The sequence below is a fragment of the Seriola aureovittata genome, chromosome 13 (assembly GCF_021018895.1).
Source record: "Seriola aureovittata isolate HTS-2021-v1 ecotype China chromosome 13, ASM2101889v1, whole genome shotgun sequence".
Classification (NCBI taxonomy): domain Eukaryota; kingdom Metazoa; phylum Chordata; class Actinopteri; order Carangiformes; family Carangidae; genus Seriola; species Seriola aureovittata.
The window spans coordinates 20,780,743-20,805,074 of NC_079376.1; the positions used below are offsets into that span (position 1 = coordinate 20,780,743).

At 40.2% G+C, this 24,332-nt stretch overlaps 3 protein-coding genes across 3 annotated transcripts; 1 reads left to right on the forward strand and 2 right to left on the reverse strand.

The window, feature by feature from the left end:
* Nucleotides 1–1,637: 1,637 nt before the first annotated feature.
* Nucleotides 1,638–5,931, forward strand: nfkbiab (nuclear factor of kappa light polypeptide gene enhancer in B-cells inhibitor, alpha b). Its single transcript, XM_056393694.1, has 6 exons — nt 1,638–1,995; nt 3,492–3,597; nt 3,867–4,077; nt 4,765–4,853; nt 4,986–5,246; nt 5,360–5,931. Exons 1-6 carry the CDS (start codon nt 1,742–1,744, stop codon nt 5,393–5,395), a joined length of 957 nt encoding a protein of 318 aa, XP_056249669.1. The 5' UTR covers nt 1,638–1,741; the 3' UTR covers nt 5,396–5,931.
* Nucleotides 5,932–7,727: 1,796 nt separating this feature from the next.
* Nucleotides 7,728–12,898, reverse strand: psma6a (proteasome 20S subunit alpha 6a). The gene is made up of 7 exons (XM_056393695.1): nt 12,726–12,898; nt 11,927–12,021; nt 11,702–11,783; nt 11,079–11,234; nt 10,335–10,513; nt 9,239–9,333; nt 7,728–8,741 (listed from the first exon to the last, which is right to left on the reverse strand). The coding sequence occupies exons 1-7, from the start codon at nt 12,799–12,801 to the stop codon at nt 8,684–8,686; spliced, it is 741 nt and encodes a 246-aa protein (XP_056249670.1). The 5' UTR covers nt 12,802–12,898; the 3' UTR covers nt 7,728–8,683.
* Nucleotides 12,899–13,099: 201 nt separating this feature from the next.
* On the reverse strand, nt 13,100–24,262 carry prorp (protein only RNase P catalytic subunit). Its single transcript, XM_056394067.1, has 10 exons — nt 23,497–24,262; nt 23,079–23,217; nt 22,669–22,903; nt 22,283–22,584; nt 21,783–21,830; nt 21,491–21,623; nt 16,379–16,489; nt 14,081–14,229; nt 13,452–13,650; nt 13,100–13,349 (listed from the first exon to the last, which is right to left on the reverse strand). The coding sequence occupies exons 1-10, from the start codon at nt 23,921–23,923 to the stop codon at nt 13,221–13,223; spliced, it is 1,872 nt and encodes a 623-aa protein (XP_056250042.1). The 5' UTR covers nt 23,924–24,262; the 3' UTR covers nt 13,100–13,220.
* Between the last annotated feature and the right edge of the window lie 70 nt (nt 24,263–24,332).

The following is a 24,332-nucleotide window of genomic DNA, read 5'->3' on the forward strand; positions in this document are numbered from 1 at the left end:
CCATTCATCTGGGTTCTTATGCATCAAACGGATCTTGTTTTACTGTGCTCAAAGCTGATTGTGATCAGCTGTCCTCTATATGATCTCTCCACTCTCTCTTCAGATATAAAGGAGCAGAATTCAAGGTTAAATTTTGGCACAGAGTAAATTACACTTAACACTGTGTAACACAGCAAATACCTAAATGGAGTTAATGATGCACAATATTCTGCACAGAAACTTTATGGTTGCAACACTGTGCATTTGCCTGCACAAACTTCTAACAAGTTGCACAACAGCACAGTAAAAATGTGCTGAGAGCGAAGCCTGAGCTTCCCAGTCTAACTGGTCACACGGACTGAACAATGGGAGGTAAAACAAGCCTGGAGTTTCCCTCAGGCCTCCAGGACATCACGTTCAATTTGATGTTTGTTTTTAAGCCTCGTGAAGCTTCACAGCCTTATAGAGAACTCAGAGTCCTTTCATTTTATCTGCAAAGGAACTGAATGAGTGATTTCATACTGGGTTATTAGAGGCACTATAGAGAATCAATGGGAGTTTAATGCATTTGTCAGTAAAAAAAAATCTGCAGTAGTGTTATTGACTAGCTGGCAGGACGTTAAGAACAATTATTAAATGCATGTCACCTCTGAGGTCAGTGATATAGTTTTTACACCAAATAAATTAGGGCATGTATGCACCAGAACTATGATTTCAAAGAACAGACATAGACATAAGTCAATTATTATTCATTACAGTGATATCTTCTACTGACATAAACAATAAAAGCTGTCACTGGTATATCAAAATAAAATATATCTGTAAGATCAGACACATACATTTGACCATGCGGTCTGGACCTGTGGGTCTTGGGGAAACTCCACCGCAGGGCCTGCTGGTTTAGTCTTGGGTTCTTTGCACTATTCTCACAGTATGATAAACAAACTGAAATCACATCGCAATGACACTTGAAGTTTTTGAGGAAACTCCTGTTCACGCTGCAGCCCCCCTCCCGCAGGTCTACCAACCCACCCCAACACTTAGGGGCTGCAGAGCAACACTTTCTTAAAGTTAAAGTGATTCAGCGGACAAATGCTGACAGAGGTGCAGTTTTAAGACTTTCCATGCATGCATCCACCCTCGCTCATGTCATAACAGAGGCTTGTTTGTGGAATAGCAATGCACCAACATGCGTGACCAGTTTTTACTGAAAATATGTAAGCTTCAAGTTCTTCTGACTTCCTGGACTTTAGTGTTTCCCCTTCTTGAAGCATTAATATATTTGATTTCACTTTTAAGGCTATGATTGCCTACTCTTGCTGTTGACCATTTTATATTGGAAAGTGTGAAATTCTGTGAAATACTAAATATTACATAATTTGCATGATACTAAAGGCTAAGTTAAATATACAGAGAGAAACTGCATATTTGTTTTTGTGGCAATGTGGTATTTTTTCCAATACTCATGGAGAGGTAGAAATAGTTGAGAAAATGTGTATTTTAAGTGCAGCAGATGTAGCCTGCAAAAGTACTTTGCTCTCTTGGTTACAGACTGAGTAGTGTATTTATATGTGTCTCAATAGAAATCCCCTCTTGGAGCCAGCAATCTGTATGCCGTGTTATTCTAAGTGACAGTTTTGTGGAAATCCCCCACCTAGTTGTTAGCTCCGCCCGTTGCAGCCACACAGAGGGCATTTACAGACTGCTGCGTTTCTCCTTTAGAATACAACCAAACGCACCTCGTCCCGAACAACAAACCACCATGGACCTCCACCGGACCAGTATATTAAACCAAATGGATTACAGTCGGGAATCTAAAGAAGGGAAACCGGGTCAGTCGACAGATGAGCGGCTCGACAGCGGTCTGGACTCGCTTAAAGAGGAGGAGTACCAGGCTGTGGCGGCCGAGATCCGTCAGCTCCAGGTGAACTGTAATGCCCCACAGCACAAACAACTCCCCGCTGAAACCGAGGAGCTGCAGGAATGGAAAACACAGATCACAGAGGACGGAGACACGTAAGTTTGACCAGGAGTTGCGCATGGTGTGATATTAATGGGTTCTCGGAGGTACAGCTAGGCTTGCAGTATCGCCTGACTAGGCCTAGCTCGGGTCCTGGAGGTAATTTGATCCCTTTCCTGTGGGGAATGTGTTCCTCTAGCTTGTCATTACAATACACAGGCCTGGGCCTAGTGCAGACCGTGTTTGTGCTCCACTTTTATGCATTACTGCTTACAAAAGTACGCTGCTGCGGTGCTGACAATACACAGGACTAGTGGCCGGATTGTTAATGGGTCTAGCTGCGGTCAGACACGGTGATACTGGACGTAAACAAAAGGCTATTATCAGGAGGGAATCTACTATGGCCGCGGGTCAGGCTGGGAAAGTCCCGGGCGCGCCGCCAAGGAACCCGACCGACGCGCGCCCATGTGAAGCGAGAAGAAGGAAAAAAAACTAGAAAAAAGTACCTTAAATTGCAGCAGCGTAAGTCAGTGGAGGCTGAGGGTGAAACTCTACCCTGAAATATACGCCTGCGACTTATTGCTGTAATTAAACCAAGGGGAATAACATTAAAATGGTCCCCAGCTGTTATTTTCATTATAATTCCTCCGCGGAGAAATATAGTTCGAGTTTACAGTAAAGTATTTTAACTGTTGTTAGAGCTCGTGCACTGAGTATCTTCCAACGGGTCAAAGCTGAACAACGTGACTTAAGTAATCAAAAGTGAAGCAACGGAACTGTCTCATATAAAGCAATGAAGCATGAAACCATATTACACTGATTTAACCAAATGATACGTTTAAATGTTTAAAGCCGCACCATTGCAGCGGCTCTTCGTGTGGAGTTCAGGGATCACAGAGGGGCCATTTTCTGTTTATTTACATTCATTTACTGTCATGGCATTCTTACTTATTACATCAAGTGTGAAACTGACTGCTGTGTTATGCTTACAAATCTGTCAAACTGATTTGATTTGTGTGTGTATAAAAAAAAAAATCCAACACTAAATAAATTGCATCAAGGATCTTTTGAATGTTAGGGGCCAGTAACATGGAAACTGGGTGTCCTGCTGTATTACAGAGTCCAGAGATGTACCTTCATTCTGATTTATGATAGAAATACCACTTGATTTTATAACCCTTATTTCTTTAGTTTTACATTAGTGTAAGTCAGCATTTTTAGGGCTAGTTTCTTAATTCTCTGCAATAAATTAATAAAATGTACAACCTGCACCCGATTTAGCACAAAGTAAAACAGTTGTCTGCTTAAACTAAACCTTTGGTTTGTCATAGAACCTTTTGGTATTAGTTGAGCTTTTCACTATTCAAAGATAACATTATGTGATGTAGATAGAAAAACACAATCAGAAGTATATTTGCTGTTATTTAGCTGTATCAAGTGACTATGTGCTACTGGTTTCCATGTGGAACATATTCCTTCAGTCTTTTACATCTGGTTGTGTTGTGTATGTGTATTTTAACAGGTTTTCTACCTTCTCCTTCTGTCTCTATAGGCTTCTCCACCTGGCCATCATCCACGAGGCCAAAGACTACATCAGGACAATGATTGACGAGTCCAAGAACACAGACTTCCTCAACACACAAAATGACCTGAGACAGGTACGTGAGAGACGCCTTTGAAAAGGATTTTAAAAAAAATATATATATTCATCTCTACCTAGTCTCATCTTTATCATCTTACCTCACCAATACCCATATGCTGCCATCTATTTCTGTGTACTTACTAAGGGTATACTACCCATTCCACAAGCCTGTACTGTAGCAATAGTAAAAAATGAATGCTCTGTGTCTACCATCACATACAGAATAATGAAAACACCTGCTGACTCAGTAACTCACCTGTCTCGGTGTGATTTTTCCCTCTCCAGACGCCTCTGCACTTAGCGGTAATAACAAGCCAGGCAGATGTGTGTCAGCATCTTCTGGTATCCGGCTGTGACCCCACTCTGGTGGACAACAGAGGGGACACGCCTCTTCACATTGCCTGTCGCCATGGTAATCTGCTGTGCTTCAGCGTCATCACACAGTTCTGTCAGAAAGAGCATCTACACACGGTGATGGCTGCCTGCAACTATAATGGTAAGCTTCAGTTGTCAACTTTAAAACTTTATGTGTTTGCATATCAGATGGATTTAGCAGTTGTAGGTTGACTTACAATGTTTCAACTATATTAGAAAACTCTGTTCTGTGGTGATGGTAATGTCCTGTGGTGGCCCACCCATGCTGCATGGAAACCAGTCTGCTGCTGGTCTTAACCACTATTTAAAAGGAGGACTGGTGGGCACAAAGAGTCATTTCTGATGCCCATTATCCCTGAACACTATGGTTAGGAAGAAGGAAACATTTGAGCAAGCAAGGGGAATACCATTGCCTCTCATAGTAGTAGTACATCCTGACTGTAACCCATCTATTTGATGGCACATAATGGTAGATGCCAAGGCTCCAAATAGAAAGGGGGAAGGTTCTACTTTTAGATTTGTACACAGATATTTTTAAGGCATTGTTGGCTTATTTACAGATTCTTTTGGTGAACCAAGTTTTCAAAATAAACTACAACAACCAAAATAGGAAATTACTTTGTTTTCCTATTATAATCTGCATTAACATGGCAGTATGATGTAAGTGCATATCTGAAAGAATAATTTGTTCAGTCAGTTTGAAATAACTTGCAGCCCATCTCAGGATGCTGGACTCTCCTGCTGTTAAAAACTGACATGTACTGGTCTGTGGTCAGTTGTTAAATTGTTCCTCTAATGTTTTGTGCAGGTCAGAACTGCCTCCACCTCGCCTCAGTCCATGGTTTCCTCTCACTGGTAGAGAACATGGTGGAACTAGGAGCTGACATTAACGCAAAGGTAAACAACTCACTTGTATACGCACTGTATAGTTCACAATTAATCAATGTGAGACATTTTGAGGACCAGCCCTCTTGTTGTCTTTACTCTCCCTCTCTCCCTGTGCTAATAAAAAATCTAATGTTCCCGTAGGAGCAACACAACGGTCGCAGTGCGCTGCATCTGGCAGTGGATCAACAGAATCTCTTACTGGTCAAACTGCTGCTGAAAAAAGGAGCAGACCCCAACCTCCTGACCTCTGGTGGCCACACCCCCTACCACCTCACCTATGGTTATGGCAGTTTTGACATCAGGGAAGAGCTGTACTCGCTGACCAACCCAGAGCTGAGGGAACTGCCTGACAGCGATTCAGATGACAGTGAGGAAGAGGAAGATGAGACGTTTGATGAGGAGGTGTGTGTTGAAAACGCAGAACTTCCCCTGTGCAGCCAGTCTGGCATAAATGTAACATGAAAATTTCCTGCTTAGTGTATAACAAATTTTTTCTGTCCTCTGTGTGTCTGCAGGTCAGTTATGATGACATTCACTGGAATGGACATTAGCAGGAAACGAGACGGAGAGAGGAAGTTACAGAGGCAGGAGGCTGTGATGATGACGGTAGAGGACAGGAGAGACGGCGCAGCTCATCCACTACTTCCTGGAATCGCGTGACGGAAGCCCAACAGCGTGGGTGACGCGATGCGAGCGTGACCGCTGACAAAACGGATGGGACAGGCAGCTGTAAAGGCAAATGAAACAGAGACTGACGGCCGAATAAACCAGTGAGACTGCTCCGGGCTTGCAGGAGAGCAAGCACACAATGAGATGTGAATACGTGACACATTATGATGGGATGGCATTGCTGTATGATAAGAGGATCGCTTGTATTCTGTGGACACTGCATCATTATCACAAAAACATCCATCCACACAGATGTACCTGCAACAGCTCTGTTGTATGATATTGTAAATGCTGTGTATACTAAGATGTATTTTTTATGGAAGCTGTGAATGTGTACAGTTGAGTAGGTTGTATATGTCAGACAGCAAACAGTCCAGCACACTCCAGTTAAATTAAAAGACTCATATTTAACAGTGAAGACCTCCTGTGTGAATATATTTGTGGAGATGGGTGACATGGTGGGGGCTCCTGGATGAAAACTGAGACACTGAGCTTGGAATAGAATGCTTTCACGTATGTACATTAGAAAAATATCTTCCTAATATGACAATATAAAGATCATACAGAACCCTGCGTATAATCAACAGCGCCTGACAATATTACAAGGCAGCAATTATATGGGAAATTACTCTAACCATGTGCCTCTCTGCTGCCGTCAGTGTGTCTGATTGTATAAATGCCTCCATCAAAGCATGACAGCTGAGTTTCAGTTCTGACCCGCCATTTTTTATTTTCATATAATGCATGTCATGCAGGAAATCTCTGATACCTTGACAAGTCGCGTCCACTGAATGAGGAACTAACAGCAAACTGAGCCTGCAATGCAGTTCTTCCTGCTGTGTGTGTGTGTGTGTGTGTGTGGAAAGAGATAAGAGGCTTCGGGAAATTTTTTGTGTGTGGAATGAGGCTGATTGCTCAGTCATCTAAATCAGGAAGTTTTTTGAAGGGCGGGGGAGAGAGGGACAGGGCAGGAAATTCCCAGGAGCAGAACACTCAACTGTTAGTGATGTTCCTGCTTCTCATCCTCCGAAGAAGGGAATCTCCGCAGAACAACAGGATGCTTCAGTTCAGCACAAGGAGGAAGGGAGTTTTACCTAAATTCCAGTAAAATAAATATCATTAAAACACATATGCAATTCTATGATGGCTGTATGAATCACAAGCAACTCAATACTTGCTTCTTCAGTACAATGGATTGTACAACAAAATACTGTAATATATACTTTAAGCAAGTGAAATTAGTGTGCCTACATTTTTTGTGCAGACCACAGACTATTTTTCCAATTAGACAAAGGGTCAAAGGGTTAAGCGCTTCATCTTTGTCCATTTATATTAAAAGCATATTAAAATAGCTGCAGTAGACCTGTTAGTACACCATCTTTTGTGGTAAACAACTACAGTTGTTTACATATACTACATATAAATTCCATGTAAAATCTTAACTAGAGTGATATTTCACCATTTGATTCATACTCAGCACTAGTCAGCCCCTGGGGTTATCTCAATATACAGTTTCAGAATGAACCAGCTCAACTACATGATGTAAACAATGTACAGTAATTGAAATCTGAAGATCCACTTCACTGACTGAAAACAATGCTCCCACAGGAACCATTAATGTGACAGATATAGTCAGTAGCCACTTTATTAGGTACACCTGCAGTCTAATGCAATCCAATACAACGGTTCTACAGTGAAGTCTATTTATATGCTGCTTAGTATGTTCAGTATGACACTGTTAGAGGTTTTAATTAAATTACATGTTTTAGTATTGAGATCATAGTTTGTGGTAGTGTTGTATTTCACAGGGGTTTCTAATAGTCTGCCCCCCTCTTGTATGTAAATGAGGACAAAACAATAGCAACACTTATTAATATAATTTAGTCCAGTACAACACTACCTTTGACTGTGACTTCAGTAGTAAATATATAATTGAATTAACACATTTCTGACAATGTCAACGAAATCAGAACATTATAAACTTTGTAAAGAAAGATGTTACATTATTGTATTGCAATAGATTGTGCAGGCGTACCTAATAAAACATGTCGATCTCATGTCTGAATAAGCACCGAGTCACTACAGCAATACTGGGTTGGACCTATTAGCATGTCCAATATTGCACAAGTCTGAATGGAATAACCTCAGATGAACAAGAAGGATACAACAGCACAAGGTTCAATATGCACAGAAAAGGAAACAGCCAAACTAAAGTGTTCCATAAAAACATTGTGTTTAATAGAAGTGCTGTATTGTACAGCAATGGCAGCAGATGGGAGGAGGGTCAAGACACAATGGAAAGAAAGGAATATACTTAGCGACTTCCCACTGACATTGACCTGAGTAGACCTAAACAGGGGTGTGACTGATGATGACTGTCACAACGGGAGAATTCCCACAGCTGTTCCCTGGGTTATCACAAAGTACATCAGAGCATAAACATCATCCTGGAGCTAATGACGAGTAGAGAGGAGAGACTGAGGCAGATGAATAAAACGAGACAGATTCAAAAAGTACAAGTTGTGGCAGCCCTGAGTAAAGATGGTTAGGAAGCACTGTTTTAAATACAGTGACTCAAGATGCTACTGGACCACTGAGTTCATACTTAAAAGAGGTATTGTGCCGTTGTTGTAGTGTTACCACACCTCCATCTTCCAGACATTTGAGCTGAGCTGCATACAGAGAGGGCACTGTGGTTAACACCTGTCTGGAACATCACGACCAAGGAGCATGTAAGGCTCCTGTGTCATATCTTGTGGACTGATGTCAATGTCCAGCATCTTTCCAGGCTCTGTGACATTTGGCAGCCGGCTGCAACGACGATGTCTCAGTGTGGCCAGAAGGAAACTGCAGGAAGGGGTCGATATGTGGATAATATTGTGTCTTGTCAGGTCCTGGCCCTGACCAGGGAGGATGGACGAGGGGCAGGTTGCATGATGGGAACACACACAGTGCAGCTGGGTAACATATTCTACCCACCTGCTATAAAATGGCCATATTGTTCTGTATTGTTTTGTCTCAACCTCACTTTGTTGTCAACAAGATGATACCAGCTCCTCCTTTATCTTCCTTCTAGACAAGACTTTTGTGTGAGGGAGGTGGGGCTTTCCTGGTTTCGCCGTTCATCATCCATGTAATGATGACGGCTACAAAATGGCTGCCAACTTTCTTCACTCTCTCTCAGACAAAGCCACCAGGTGAACATCAATCTCAGAGTCCGACAGAATCCTGGAACACAAACACACACAAGTTTAACGGTCATGTTTTTTGTTCTGCCAGATGTTGTGGGCCATACACACACAGACATTGTGAGATCACACTCGACCATGTAAGCTCTTACTTTGATCTTATCCCTGGTTTTAGTTGTAGGGAATTTCCATAACAACACTTCTATTTTTCTCAATTTTTAATCATAACTCTGGACAGAGCCAGCATAAGACCATATTCTTTTTTTGTCTTGTAACTTCTTTTCAGTTTCAGCACAATCATAAAAGACTTCAATGGCTGGAGCAATGGAGCTGCATGTTTTCTTGCTTTACTTCGCTTTTCATTCAGTCAGTGAAATTTACCCAGGAAGTTTGGCTAAGCCCATGCACCTTTTTCAGGAAGACCTTATTTTACATTTTCTTTGTAAATCCCATTTATCAGCCTCTGGCTATTCGAACCAGACTTCAACCTGTGGCAAGGATCATATTTTCTCACTCATGTCTCAGAAAAATACTCACTTGAATCTTGGTTCCTGTGTAGTGATGACTCCCACCTCCAGCTCTGAGGGCTTGAAGTCAATGGACAGTACGGTTGACAAACATGAGATAGCCGTCTGTTTTGAGACCATAGAGGGAGGGGCAAGGTGGAGAGAAGCATGAAAGAGGGAAGGAGGAAGAGAAAATAAAACATTACATCTGAGAGATAGATGCATTTAGACGCATTAAGGAACTCATTGTGTCAAATAATCTCGTAAGACGGAACATAATGTATAAATATGTGAGGGATGCTTGTAATTGTTAATGGAGTCACTGAGCTAATAAGGATGGAATGAAAGCCTTCACTTCTACCAGTGAGCAGCACTGTGTCACTGTCTGAGTAACTGCATGTGTGCATGTCTGTAAACATTTGACTGCAAATCAATCAGTGTGTCAATTCAGTGTTTCCAAGACTAAAGAGTTTCCACATCTGCTGACTTTTTTAACAGATGTTCAACTCTCTAGAAGATTAAACACAGCCAGATCACACATCTTTGCCGATCTGCTCTGCTTGTCCACCCATAAACATTAGATTGTGAAATGGAGGTTGTTACAAAAGGTGGATGTAATGTTAAATTTAGATTAATTAAGACATAAGTCTCCTCTTTGCTTTAACTTCTTATAACAAGAGATCAAATCGTATTGTTATATTGTATTAATATCAGGATCCTTACTGATATTTTCAATTTTTATAACTAAATCCATTACCACGATATCAATTCCTTAAATGACTGCAACAGTTTGGTTCCCTTTGAGTTGACCAGAAACCACACAGTTGTAGTAAAGTAACACAGCTGTAAAACTCCCAGACATTTCCTGACATTAAAAAAAATTACCAAACCCCCCGACCTTCCTTGTCTGAAAAATATGAAGTGAAATTCACTGACATTCTGGAAATTCAGTAATCAGTAAAAACCCTGGAATCTATTACCACTTATTTGACCACCATCCCACAGTCCTAATCAATAATGTAGTTTTGGGAAGAAATTACATTGTGGATAATAAATATGACAACACTCTTTGTGTTTATCGTATATATATATACACACGTGTAAGTATGCGTTTGTGTGTCTCATACCTCTATAGTTTGCTCATAGGTCCAGTCCAGCTTCTTCTTGACTTTCTTCTCCAGGAAGCTGGTGGCCTCTGTCTGTTTGACTCCAGCTGCTGTGGCCTTAAAGCCACAGTAGTAGCCGGCTGGATCACACTTATACAGCTGTGGACCCAACTCTTCATCCACTCCAACAACTATCATACCTGGGGGAAGGATGCAAGAGGCAGAGGGAAATTAAAACTTGACAGTAGGAACAAAAACTCAGAGATGAAGTAATTTATTTAACATCTGGTTTATGCTCTAAACAGCAGTTTGAAAAGTTAAATTTACTTTTAAGAAAAAATGTGAAATCATTGTTAAAACCGACATGAAACCTTGTGCAAGAAGATATGGGCTTTATCACTATCCAGTGTCAAAGATACAAGATGTAAGTTGGAGCTGCTGATGATCTTGTGATACTGTGTGCAGATTTTCTGTGATGAAAGCAACATTTATACAATAATGGGACACTAAACTACTACTTTCATACTAGTTATTCTCTTACAAAAGCAGATTTCAGTGTAGGTCTTAATGCACCACTCAGTGATGCTAAAATAAAACCATTCACCAGCCCTGGTCATGGAGGAACCCATATTAATTGAAAAGGGGATGACAATGAGTTATTTTGAACATTCATAATGTGCCAGCTTTGGTTTAAATCTTATTTAACATAATCAATTATTAAGTACATGTTTCTGGTATACACAAACACACATGGACACTACTCACAGCATCCTAGTGGCCTCATCTCAGCATTCTGCGTGTAGACTTGGCAGATGTCAGCCATGCGTTTACACAACATGTCCACAGGGATCTCATAGCCGTACTTATACATCCAGTTAGCTGCTTCATACCGGGCCCTCTGTACCTGAGACCTGCCGTCAGCTGTGGGAGAGGAAGAGACAGAAAGAGCTTTTCAGAAAAATGAATAAAAGAATGGACAAATATATAAGTGGACAAAACACAATTTTTAAAAACTTTTTTGCAGAGAAAGAATGATAAACCTCTATGTGTAAATGGATCAACAAGATCACTGAAATTAGTGATTCAACATGGTTGTCAGACATGGCAGTCACTGACCTGATTAAATGACTTTAAATTACTAATAAAACATGTAGACTCTGGGCTGCTGCAGAGATATGAGCTATGGGTTTTGTTTTAGTTTTTAATTTTTCTAGCTGAATAATGCAACTCATAATAGACTATATCCTACCACTTAATACAGGTGACATGTTATTTACTATTGTCAAACTTGTAATGTACTGCTGTAACAATTTTTTTTTTTTTTCTAGCAGATGCATTTCAAGCTATGTTCAGTGTTTCAGGTATTGTTGAGACTAAGCGTAACTTACCAGTCATGCCGGTCATGACACAGCCAATGTTCTCTGTGATTTTGAAGAGATGTGTGACTGTCAAGGCATCCAACAGCTTGTCCTGAGAAAGACATGAGACATAAACATCACTAACAGATCACCGTGCTCATACAAGAACCATAATGACAGCTGGGGAATCTGATCACACATTTCTTTAAGAAACAGAAACTTCTGCTCGATTATAATGTGTCCATGTTTACTCACAGGGACTTTCTTCTGTGTGACGATCACAACACAGTCCTTCCCTCTGACGGCTACAGAGGTCAGTCCTCCCTGGTTGATGGCTTTGAAGGCATACTCTGAAAACAGGTTAAAAGGTTAAAAACAACAATAACAGACTGCTCATGTCAAACTTTTCACCACTGTGGGCAAAGTAGTTTTTTGTTCAAATCAGGATCCAAGCTACTTAATTGTTTTGAGTATACATGTAAATACAAGTCTCTTTAAATATAACACAATGTATACAACTGTATCATAGTGGTATTTCACTTTCACGGGTTTTCTTTTGACAATATTTGTCTCAGGTCTGAGGCTAACATGCAATAGAGCTCAGATATAATGAGTCACTTGGAGAAGATAATTACTATTAAAAATGTTTAAAATTGGTAAGTAGTGTGCTACTTGACTGGCAGCTATCAGAGTTAACAAAATAAGGAATTCAACTTAATCGAAAAAAAAACATGTATGTATCTATGTAAAACAATAGCAAACTTATGGTAGAACTCCTCAGCTAAATTTAGCTAGCTGGGAGATTTGTTAGCTAGCAAACTGCAATAAAACGAACCTGGTTAGCTAGTATTACTAATTAACTGTATGTAATTAAAGTTAATAATATATTACCTGCAATTATTTTGACCATAATACCATGTAATGAAATAGTTATCTGTCCATAACAACATTGAGCTATGAATGAGTAAGCTAGAAGCTGCTAGCTAATGTTAGCCTGTTAGCCAGCAGTGATGACAGAGCAAGTTGAGATTGGTTAATTTCTCTCACTACTGACCGACTTGGTAGAGTCTTCCCTCCGGGGAGAAGATGGTGATATGGCGGTCAAACCCTGCGCTTGACCCCCGAGACATGACGGCTCCAAATAACTGTGGTAAACTGATGAAGACTGAATCTGAAACTAAACTGAGAGACAACAGAAGCAAAACATGGCAAACATTTGCTCCGGAAATGATCTGTCCGACTGAGGGCTTCTACATCCGGGTCAGCGTCACAGGATTGTAGTTTTTACATGTCTCTACTGACAGTGTCATGCTGCTCCTTTGCTTTGTTGCAATGTGATACCAAGGATTATAATAACATTTATTATTAGATAAACAAAATAAATTCTTGTGGTTTAAAGTCAATAATAAAAAACTACAAGCACTTCAGTTGTGTTAAATTTTTGGTTTTATTCACAGGTCCACCGTTATATTCAAAGCATATGATCCACATTGAATGACTTAACACCAAAATGCTCTGTTGTGAAATTAGTGTGTGTGTGTGTGTGTGCTCAGCGCTTCTGTGTGAGGCAAAGCCATTGTTGTGGTACTTCATAGGTGCTCCTGTCCTCTGTGTCGTCGTAGGGAACGTGCCATGAGTCTCCTGAAGTCTGGATAGTGGTGTCATATTTGAGAATACTCTAAACACACAGACACAATTAATTGGTATGCTTATTTCTTCATGTCAACATATCCACCCTCTCCTCTCATATCCTTCCCCTCCCGTTCCTCCTCTTCCTCACCTGAAATCGGACCCTCCTGTCTGCTACTACATATCCATCCACCACAAGCTGGTGACCTCTCTGCCATTTGAAGAAGAGCCGTCTGGTGGCTCCGTCTGGAAGGCAGGCCTTGTGGTCCCTCATCAGGTCCCTACTCACAAACCGACAGTGATTCCCAGAATGCAAAGTGGCGTACAGCAGGAAGGGGTCGTCCTCTGAACTGACAGACACAAACAGGCAGGTGCGAGATAAACTGATTACAAATTGAGCCTTTTAAGACCAAAAAGGCTTTTAATGAACAGATGTATTTCAAAACAACAACGTGCTGAATGCTACATGTGAATTTATATTCTCTGTTCTGGTTTATTTTATTAGTCAGCCACCCACTTGTTGCAGCTTTTGCAGTTGCAGCACAAAACCCTTTTGGTTTTAGAGCAGATTTCAATGAATGCACAATGAACTAATTGCAGTTGCATGACTGAATCAATAAATTACAATGATATAATCTTTTTAGATGTTTTTGTTGCTGCTCCTGAAACTCCATACATATTCTCAGTATATGGCCAGTGTTACCCTGCAGTGTAAATGTGATTTATGTGTTTTCTGTAAACCGTATTCCATACTATTCTTCTTCATTATCAGGTGCTCACATGTCGTCAGTGAAGAAGCAATGGGCTTTTTCCTGGATAAGATTCATGTTGTGTCTCTCCCAGGATCTGGTGGCCCGCAGCATGTGTTTCCTCCCCAAGACCAGAACAGTCAGGCCCTGACGCTCCAGCTCTGACACCACCGCCAACAACTGGAACACACACATACCTCAATTCTTTTATTCATACTCACATTAAAAAATAGAATATGAAAGTTTAATGATTCAAATGTCTTTCAAATGTCTACCAGCTCCATTTAGAGACATAACCACACCTTAGGATGCAAGTAGTAGCTCTTACATGAGCAATACAGGTTTTAAGACAGGTTTTAACATTGTTTGCATCTGGCACTCAGACACTGGCTGTTTGAATGGATGTGTATGCATATGAGTGGTAGTGAAATGTGAAAAAGACAGTAAACATAGTGAATTAGAATAGTTTTTGTAAGTAACAAAGTCACGCAACAACAGTATACAAACAAACAATATGTAAATTAAATGCATTTGCATTTTCACACATCACAACTCACGTTCTAGGATGTCTTTTTGGATATCGAAAGACGAGCAACTGACAGAAACTCAGGCCACTAATTACTGTAACTCTGTCTAATACAGAAGATAATGCTATGAAGAACTCCTATCCTCCTCCTTGTTGCCATAGCTAAAAAATGACTGCTGTCTACTTTTACAATTATTTTGTAGAGCAGAGAAGTCCTATGAAATATTGGGAATTATTTCTTTAAATGCTTAGTGAGTCTGTAGGCTCTAGAGAAGCCTTTAAATGTCATATATTTATATTATTGGACCTTTAACGACTCATATGTTGTACATATCTCATTTTAACCATGCTAACAGCATGTCTCTGATGTCCATCGGTGCACCACTTTGCTTCAGACTGAAATACTGGAGGGACGACCTACTGGAGGGATTTGCATGAAAGTTTGTAAACATACTGATGGTTCCCAGAGGATGAAACCTAATGACTTTGGTGATCCCCTGTCTTTTCCTATAGAGCCACAATAAAGTTCAAATTTGAGATTCGAAGTGAAATCTGAAAGCCATTAAATTTGGTACAGACTAGGCTTGGGCGATATCCAGAATGTAATATCTTGATACAGTCCAGCCCAAATATTGTATTGAGTATGTTTCAGGCCAATGATACTGCCACTAATCAGCAGCTGTACAGTAAGCACAGCAGTGAAATGGTGTCAGACTTGGCAGGAGAGCAAACTGTGCAAAACTCAATATTGTGCAAAAATATTGCATATGGCAGGAAATATCATTATATACAATATTATCAAATATCAGCCCAAGCCTATTACAAACTTTTACATCTAGCACCTAATGACATTCCCAATCAGCCTTAGCTGTACTTTGTGTTTAGTGCTAATCAGGAAATGTTAGCATGCTAACATCCTAACATCCTAAACTAAGATTAAGGTAGGTATTGGCACTGTACTTTACTGTGTATTGATAACTACCTTCTAAACATCAGCATGTTAATGTTGTCATTGAGAGCATGTTAGCATGCTGATGTTAGCATTTAGTTTAAAGCACTTCAAATATGAGGCTGAAGACTCTTCATAATCATAAATTCAGAAGCTAATTTCATGTTTCATGCATAGCTGTGCCGCTGACCTACAGTTTCATTCATACACACATTTGAATAAAAGTTTCCTTTAGTGGTCCTAATGTAAATTTTGATGACTTTTGCATTAATCTAAATCATTTATTTAGGTTTCACACAAACTAGATAAGACAGATGAGATAGGGAAATACATTTGTCAGTTTGGACTTTCCTTTGTCTTGCAGTTGCATAACATCTGAGAAAGTGTGAGTAAGTGGAAATGTGATATATTTCGGACAGAGACAGACACACACATACACACACACACACACACACATACACACACATACACACACATACACACACATCATGACAGACAAGACAGATGTGGGAAGCCAGACAAGTGGGCTAGGTGTTGTTAAAATCAGGTATTGGCCAATTATTAAGACACCTCCTACACACATCTATCATTTATACAGAGACACACACTGCAGGGTTAGTCATTGTGCAACCGTCAGAAAAGCCCCTGGGTTGGACAAACATATATGTGGGAAGAAACCACTAAAATCTAGACTGTAAAACTGTGTGTGTGTGTGTGTGTGTGTGTGTGTGCAGAGAGGATTCTGACTAAGCACCATTAGACTGGTTGCCCCTATCTAATATACATATTAACTAATTTCATCTCTTTTCTGTACCACATTTTGCATGCATGTGCATCTGTGTGTGAATTCTCACCGTCGCTGACAGCTTGCTTTTGTCCTTGTTGGTATTTGCTACATTCAGCCCATCTACAACCACATCAAAAGCTGGCTTCCTCTGAACAAACGCTTTGAAATGCTCCAACTCCTAGAACAGACACATTATTAGACAGACAGAGAGACAGACATTAAATGAAATGCCAACAAAAACACTTGAGTTAATACAACATGACATTACTACTTGCTTTGCTATTTAACCAGAGAGCCTCATAGTATTTTATAGCAGAGTGTGTAAATGTTAATAGAAGAAGAAGAAGGCTGAGAATTGACCAAGAGAGTAAGAAATAAAAGATTTTATTTAACTGATAGGAATTTGTTTTTGCAGGCACTAGGTCATAAACCAAAGTACTGGACAAAATAAGATTTAGATTTCATGGTTGTGCTTGAGGAAAAGTCAGGGGATCACCACAGTTATATAAGAATTATGTAACAGAATTTATCCTCTGTGCCGTCTGCACCAAATTTTATGGCATCTCATCCAAAAGTTATTGAGTTATTGCAGTAGGGACCAAAAGTGGCCAGACTGACCAACCGACAGACGAATGGACCAACGTTACCATCTTTAGAGCTGCTGATAGTAAGCCTGAAAACGGATATGTTGTATTTATACTAATTTATTTTACATTTGATATTACATCTATTGAAGTCTTTTCCAGCCTGGAGCAAAACTCATACACACATTTTGTTTTTTTTCCTTCCTTGTGTGTGTATTTTAATTGTCCATTTGATATGGGTGTGTATTACTCCATTGCATATCTCATTCATGACCATAGAGCAAAAATCTGAAATGTGCTGATTTCTACATTTTGGTATAATGTCTGACAATTTGACAGACTAATTACTTGGATGTCTGACTAAATACATGGTGCTGAAAATGTGTAGAAAAAGTATGCAGAACTCTCTAATAACAACATCAGGGGTTGGTTCCTTATTGTGGTCGAGGAGCGTAGCTGAACCCCAGCTGTGAGCTCAATGGTCTGATGGTTGGCTGATCCTCTCGCTGCCTGATCACAGGCCCGCCAGTAATAAATCTACCTGGCCTTTCCATCTCTGTACTGAGATGGCAGAGCGCCAGCTGGCTGCATGACTGACTGTAGAGTTCTCTGTGTTTGGATAAAGTTTACAATCTTGTAATGTTTATGCAATGTGGACCTGGGTAATAACCTGGATTTTATTCCTTGTGTGACTACACTTCTTTTAGATTAGACTCAGGCTAATATGACAGAATGTAAAGTGGGTTACTGACAGCTGACTCTCAGCTTTATTTGCACTGGAATTCTCATTCCTCTAAAGGGACTAAGATACAGTATATAAAAGTCTAATGTGGAAAAACATCTATAGAGATTCAGTGTCTTCCTGAGGCTTAATGTTAGCATTACCACAGCAACTTAAAATGCAGCAAATAGTCTCAGGCCCCCTCCTATCTGAACCCACCTGTGGGTCCCACTGTAGACAATGTGTAACATACTGTATCACAGATTTATACCATAACAGGAAAGTAGAGCTGAATCTTAGAATAGGGCGGCACAGAAGCATTGTTGGTACTTTCACTTTTAGATAGCAGCAGTATGGAAATAGGCTGCTGTGAATTCCCCTGGACTGAAACCTTACTGTGTGCACACGATCATGCACAACGTGCACCATGAAAATGTGATTGTAAAAATGTAAAAAAAGCTGTAATATTCCTCCTCTGATGGAGCTGTGATCTACATAAAATGCCTCACAAGCCCGGGTGATGATCAAGTGTCTATTTCAATTGTTTTAGTTCAACAAACAAACAAACACACACACGCGCACGCACGCACACACACACACACACACACACACACACACACACACACACACACACACACACACACACACACACTCACTCGTAGAGTATGGGATTTGGTTGAGATGGTTGAGATGTGTGTTTTAGGTTGGTGGCAAAAGGAATCAGAGAATAAAATGATGGGTGACACACAGATGGAAGAGTGGAGAAGAGACAAGTGATTGAGAAAGGGTGCAGAAATCCAAAACAATAAAAATTGTGCAAAAAAAAAAAAAAAAAGTTTAAAATTGGGTCAGAAAAATTAAGAGAGAATGAAGAGAATGAGAGAAGGACAAGGAGGAAAAGAAAGATGGAGAGAAAGTCCAGTATAATTATCCAGGGACTTTCCAGAGCTGATATGTGAAACCAGCTCATTGTGCCACTGTGAACACACACACACACACACACACACACACACACACACACACACACACACACACACACACACACACACTTGCATACATAAGCTTTCAGGACCACTTATGCACCATTATTACACAAAGTAGATAAAGCACGATAGTATTCTGAAAACATTCCCACAGCATTACCACTAACCTATATAATAATATAATAAAAGAATAATATAATAATATAATCAGAATACAAAAAAACTGGCTATATAAAGGCTTTTATGCATTATCACTTATTAATGTAATTCAAATTAGATTTCTGGGCCAACACTTTGAATTTAGGGGAAGAGATTAAGTGAACCCCAAAGTAACTGAGATAAATGACGAGAGGTAAACCTTATATGTAAGAATTTGATTGTTTTTAATGCTCTGATTGTGATTTTTGATATTGAAGTGCAACACTAGTATTGTAGTGAACTAAAAGTAATTTTTAAAAAAGCAGTTTTTACTTGTTAAAATGATTAAAACTGAATTTGTGTTCTTGTTTTGGTTTCTGAAGCTTGTAACTCTGCTGAAATGTGTTCGACCAGCCGAACACATGATGCTCCTGTGGTCAGAAAAAACATATTGCATGCTGGTTGGTTATTTAACTCTAACAGTCTGGACAAAAAAATAAATGCAAAGGCAGTTGTAGAGGGGGTGCAATGTACTGCAATACAGCTCATTACAAATACAGCCTTTGTGAAACTGTTCTATTTTTTTTCATAAACTGGGTTAACACAAAGAAATGTTACCACTGGAAACTACAGCCTCAAAAATAAGTCAGATAAGGGATCTACTTTATTATATAACATATATATATAATGGTTGTTAGCTTGTATTAAATTGCACAGGGTTCACCAAGTGTCGTGTCAAAATGCAGGACTACTCTTGGTGTTTGACTCAACATCTATCTGTCTATCTACACATCTATCTTTCCTGTGAGCTGTGACAACCACAGTAATCACCACACACAGACAGAAAGACTTTGAATCGATCCCCTCTTCCTCCATCTGCCTCTCAATGCATCTGTTGCTTCATTGTTGTCTGAAGCTTGCCCATAAAATGAATAGCCTTAAATGGGGAATTAATAAAGTCGAGTTAAACTGCATGTCTGTCTGCCTTCCTCTGTGTGTCTGCTCGGCGGGAGGTAGCTGTGATCCAGATTCACATGGTGCTCCACATGCTGGAAATCCCCTCAATCTAACTAACTATTCCACCGACAAACTCCCCCTGCCTACTGAAAAACACAGCGGAACACATGTAAACTTTCTCTGTGTCCATAAATTAAATATGACTTATGATTAAGTACATGTTACGGATGTTGCCAAGTTTCTTTCTGGAACTATTTCAGGTGAATAACCTTGTTTTTTAAGTTAATTGTCAGTGGCATTATAAAAAATACAGCCAGTACATTCCAATCCAATGAAAAGCCTGTGCCCTGGCTCTGTCTCTCCACACAGACAGCGCACATATGCAGATATACGAGATAAAGTGTGATGACTGCATGCTTTTGGTTATAAAAGAGGCTCACAAGTTAAAAATACGGCCCTCATTTATGTTTAAGTTTGCGCGCATGTGTGTGCTACCCTGTTTACTGTTTACTCAAAATCCTAATCGTCTGTGGGCTACAGTTGATTATCAAACAGGTGGTGTGACTCCTATCACTCTGACACGTTTGCTTCCAATGACGGGAAGGTCCTGCCGACCTTGAAGCATGCTAAACATGTCATTTTAATATAAGAAAGTTTAACTTGAAGGAATAGTTTGACATTTTGGGAAAGCCCCTTATTTGCTTTCTTGCCGAGCATTAGATGAGAAAATCGATACCACTCTCATATCTGTCTGTTCATTATGAAGCGAGCATTAAGACTGGAAACACAGGGCCAAATGTAACACAATCCAACTACCAGCCCCTCTAAAGCTCAATCATTAATATCTTATATCTGGGTTGTTTAATTCGTACATTAACTGTAAAAATGTAAAACAGACTATTACCATCAACCCATCCATCACCATGTATGTGGAAACTATAACTACTTGTAGTCAAAAATGTGTCTATAAAGCCCAGCAGCAAACCTACAACTCTGAGGATGGTAGAGATGACTGGCTTGCATCATCGTCTGAGTCTTGGGCTAATTACTAAATATCAAAGTCGTACCAGTCCAAAGAAATGAATCAGTACAGTCTTTGAACTGGATGGATAGACAGCCGCCTCACTGTGCCTGAAGCTAAACTTTAAAACGTCTCCTTAAAAGCTGGTTTCATCTCATTCATCTAGACAGTGACGGCAGCTGTTTGAACAAGTCAGAGTCTGAGAAGATGCTTCCGCAAACCTCAGTGAACCAATGGCGCCATCTGGCATAAGTCAGTGAAGCTACTGTACCACGCTGCTGACAGGTCAGCCCCCAAAATACATTTCCAAAGAGGATTTTTTACACACTTTTAGAACAACACCGAATTATTAGTTAGTATTAATTATTCCCTATTTAAAAATCTGGTAAAAACAAGCTAATTGAAAATGAACACAGCTCAGAAACTGTTGAACCTAAAATAGCATAATGTGTTATTAATCATGTTCTGTATTAATCGAAAGGTTTATATGAATTTAGATCATATTTAATGGACGACCTGCAATCACAAATCAAGTATAACTTAATAAAGTTAATATTTGTTGTTATTAATCTGTTCATATCCATTTGTATTTCAAAAACTGCAAATAATGACACTAAACTATAATCCAAGTAGAGATGTATTAAGCTCTCTATGACCTTAGATCTGAATCATTAGAGACTTATTCACAGTTAAGGCATGGAAACTCTACATATATGTGTGTGCGTGCGTGCGTGCGTGCGTGCGTGCGTGCGTGCATGTGTGTGTATGTGTGTACCTCCGGTGTGGTCTTGTTGAAAACATCTTGTCCCTGAATGATGTCAGTCATCACTCTGTCTTTCAGCTGTTGGTACTCCTCAGCAGTCAGCTGGATGGACTCTAACTCTGACCCACAACACCTGCACAGACCCCTGGAGACACACACACACACACACACACACACACACACAAATGACAGACACACCATCACTATCATAAGGAGCACACCACTTTTCCTGTTCACAAAAATGGATTAAATAACATGAGCTGCTGTGAAGGTTTTATGTTAAAGTAGGAGGTGGTGTAATTACTTTGGGGTGGCGCTGGTCCAACTTCCTGTCCATTTCTGTCCTGGGAGACTGAAGACAGGAAAAGAAAGACAGAAATAAGAGTAATGACAGCAAGGAGCAATGGAGATGAGGTGAATAAAAATTACAGGGAAGTAGATTGTATGAAGTTCATACAGACAAAGGGAAATTACTTTGGGCAAATGAAAGCAATGAACAAGCTCAATTATTTTAGTCAGTTGAGCACAGCCCTACAGTCTTGAGAGCATTAGCTACACAATAGACTGCTTCAACTAAAATGTATTGAGAAGTAATTTCTGAACTTTTAATGCTACAGTGTTCACTCCATAGCTTTCAGAAGCAGCACTTTTTAGTTCCATAATTGATGAGACAGATTAAATAATATCTTGTCATCAGATAATCAGGTTATTTTCTATATTTATAAAGTTTTTAATGTAAATTATTCAACATTATATGAAAATCTACCTTATCATGATGTGAACCAACCAATCACTCTTTCCTACCTCTCAAACGAGGTCTTGATGCTGCTGGCGAGGCTGTACTGTGGGTAGATCTGGTTGTTCCTCATGTGCAGCAGAATCCCCAGCAGCCTCTCCTGGTGTTCAGACTGAGACATGGCCTCTTCCAACCCTTCCACCTCCTTAGTCTTCTTCACTCCCTTAAACAGAGCGTCCCAGGTCTCCTGGTGTGGACTCAGTCCCTTTTCCATCAATTCATCATAAAGAGCCCAGGCAGTGGTCATGTCACCGTGTAACACTGCTGCAGCAATGATATCACCATAGTTGCGTGATGATGGGGTAAAGACCTGTTGGGATGACAGTAAAAGCTGATGAGATACAAAGTATGAGTGAGTTTAAAATGCTTTCTGACCAAGCAAACAACTCTCCACCTTCTTAACCTCCTGCAGGAGGTTGACCGCCTCCTTCCACCTCGCTGTGCGGCTGAAGGACTTGATAAAGAGGGTGGAGGCTCCCGTTTCCAGAGAGGAGAAACTTCCCTTCATGATGTCATAGACATCAAACACCTCGGCATCGTGGCCACCACTCACACATAGTGAAAGGTACCGTAGTAACAGCTCATAGGACAGCGTCCCCGTTTCCATGGTGGCAAAAGTCAGCAGAGACCTGTGTCCAAAAGATTTTAAAAACAGACGTGCTTAATTCATTGAGCTTTATGTTGCACATATTGGACACAAAGCATTAGGTACTCACTAAGTACATTACTGCAAGGACATTTGAACATCCACAAAATATTTAAAAAAAAATCACAGCCACACAAACACACTCATCCTCCTCTCACTTGGCAATATCCAGCTCTGCCCCAGAGGCGAACAGTGCATGGATCATCTTGATGTCAAAGCGTACTGGATTTCCCAGAGACTCCTTCAGCTTCCTCCACTCAGTAACAGAAAGTGGCCGGTCAGGAGGCTGCACCTTTCCTGTGAAACATGCATGCTTTAGTGCAGAGAACTGAAACAGTTACTCTCATACACTTTCATGGAGTCATTTAGACATCATAAATCATCTGAGTGTCTATTGAGCAAGTTTAAATATAAAAAATCTGGAATTATTTGTGCATAGTTATTTGAGCAGAATTGTTCCTGCATAAATCTGTTTTCAGAAATATTGTAGTATTTTGTACCAAAAGGATCTGAGTGTAAGAGGAAAACAAAGTGTGAAAGATGCCTAATCAGGTAGAAAGTTCTAGCATGTCCTACCTGCTCCTCTAGTTGTCTTCCTTTCAGGCTCCTGCTTGGGGTCCGCTTCATCCTCAGACGCCAGAATCTTCAGAATCTCTGCCGTCCTCTTTGCCGTCCCAGCAGAAAACACAGATTTGGGGAAGGATTGTCTCTGCCTTAGAGATGAGCTTTTACCTCCTCCGTCCACTGTATCTTCCCACAATTCTCCTTGTCTATGTCTGATGGTCCTATATCTTACCCCACCCTGTCCATCAGTCGGCCCACTGTTTTGTCTGACTGTCTGTCTGCCACCTGATTTGGGGTTGGTGTCTCTGCTGTACAGACAGTGTGCTGTGGTAGCCAGCTGTGAAGTTTTCATGGTGAGGAAAGCTAAACTTCCTTGGTGTAAGAAAGGATTTAGTGTTTTCAGGCATATTCTGACTTTAGATATCAAGTTGGAGCCCATGTTCTGAAGTTTAACCTCTGGGTTTAGTAGAACTTAATATAATCTATTCTGACTCAGTTTCACGTTATGTTGTATGTCATCTACAAACTGTAGAAAACCTAGTTCCCAAACCAACTCAAGACAAAACTGACACATGCTGTTGGGTGCATGAATCGCTAACATCGAAGACTAACCATGAGCTAACCTAGCTGTTTCTAAATACTGGAGGTTAAAGGCAACTATCACTCGTTGACTCTATAGACAGTTATAATCATATAAAGCAGACTCACACCTCCCTTCGATGTTCAACTTGAACAACTAACTCAGCTTAGTCCTTTCTATAGAACTTCATGGGTAAACACAACTGTAAGCATGACTTTAGTCGCACACCTCGACGTCATCAATGCTTGACAGCTCCGTTTGTGAGCTG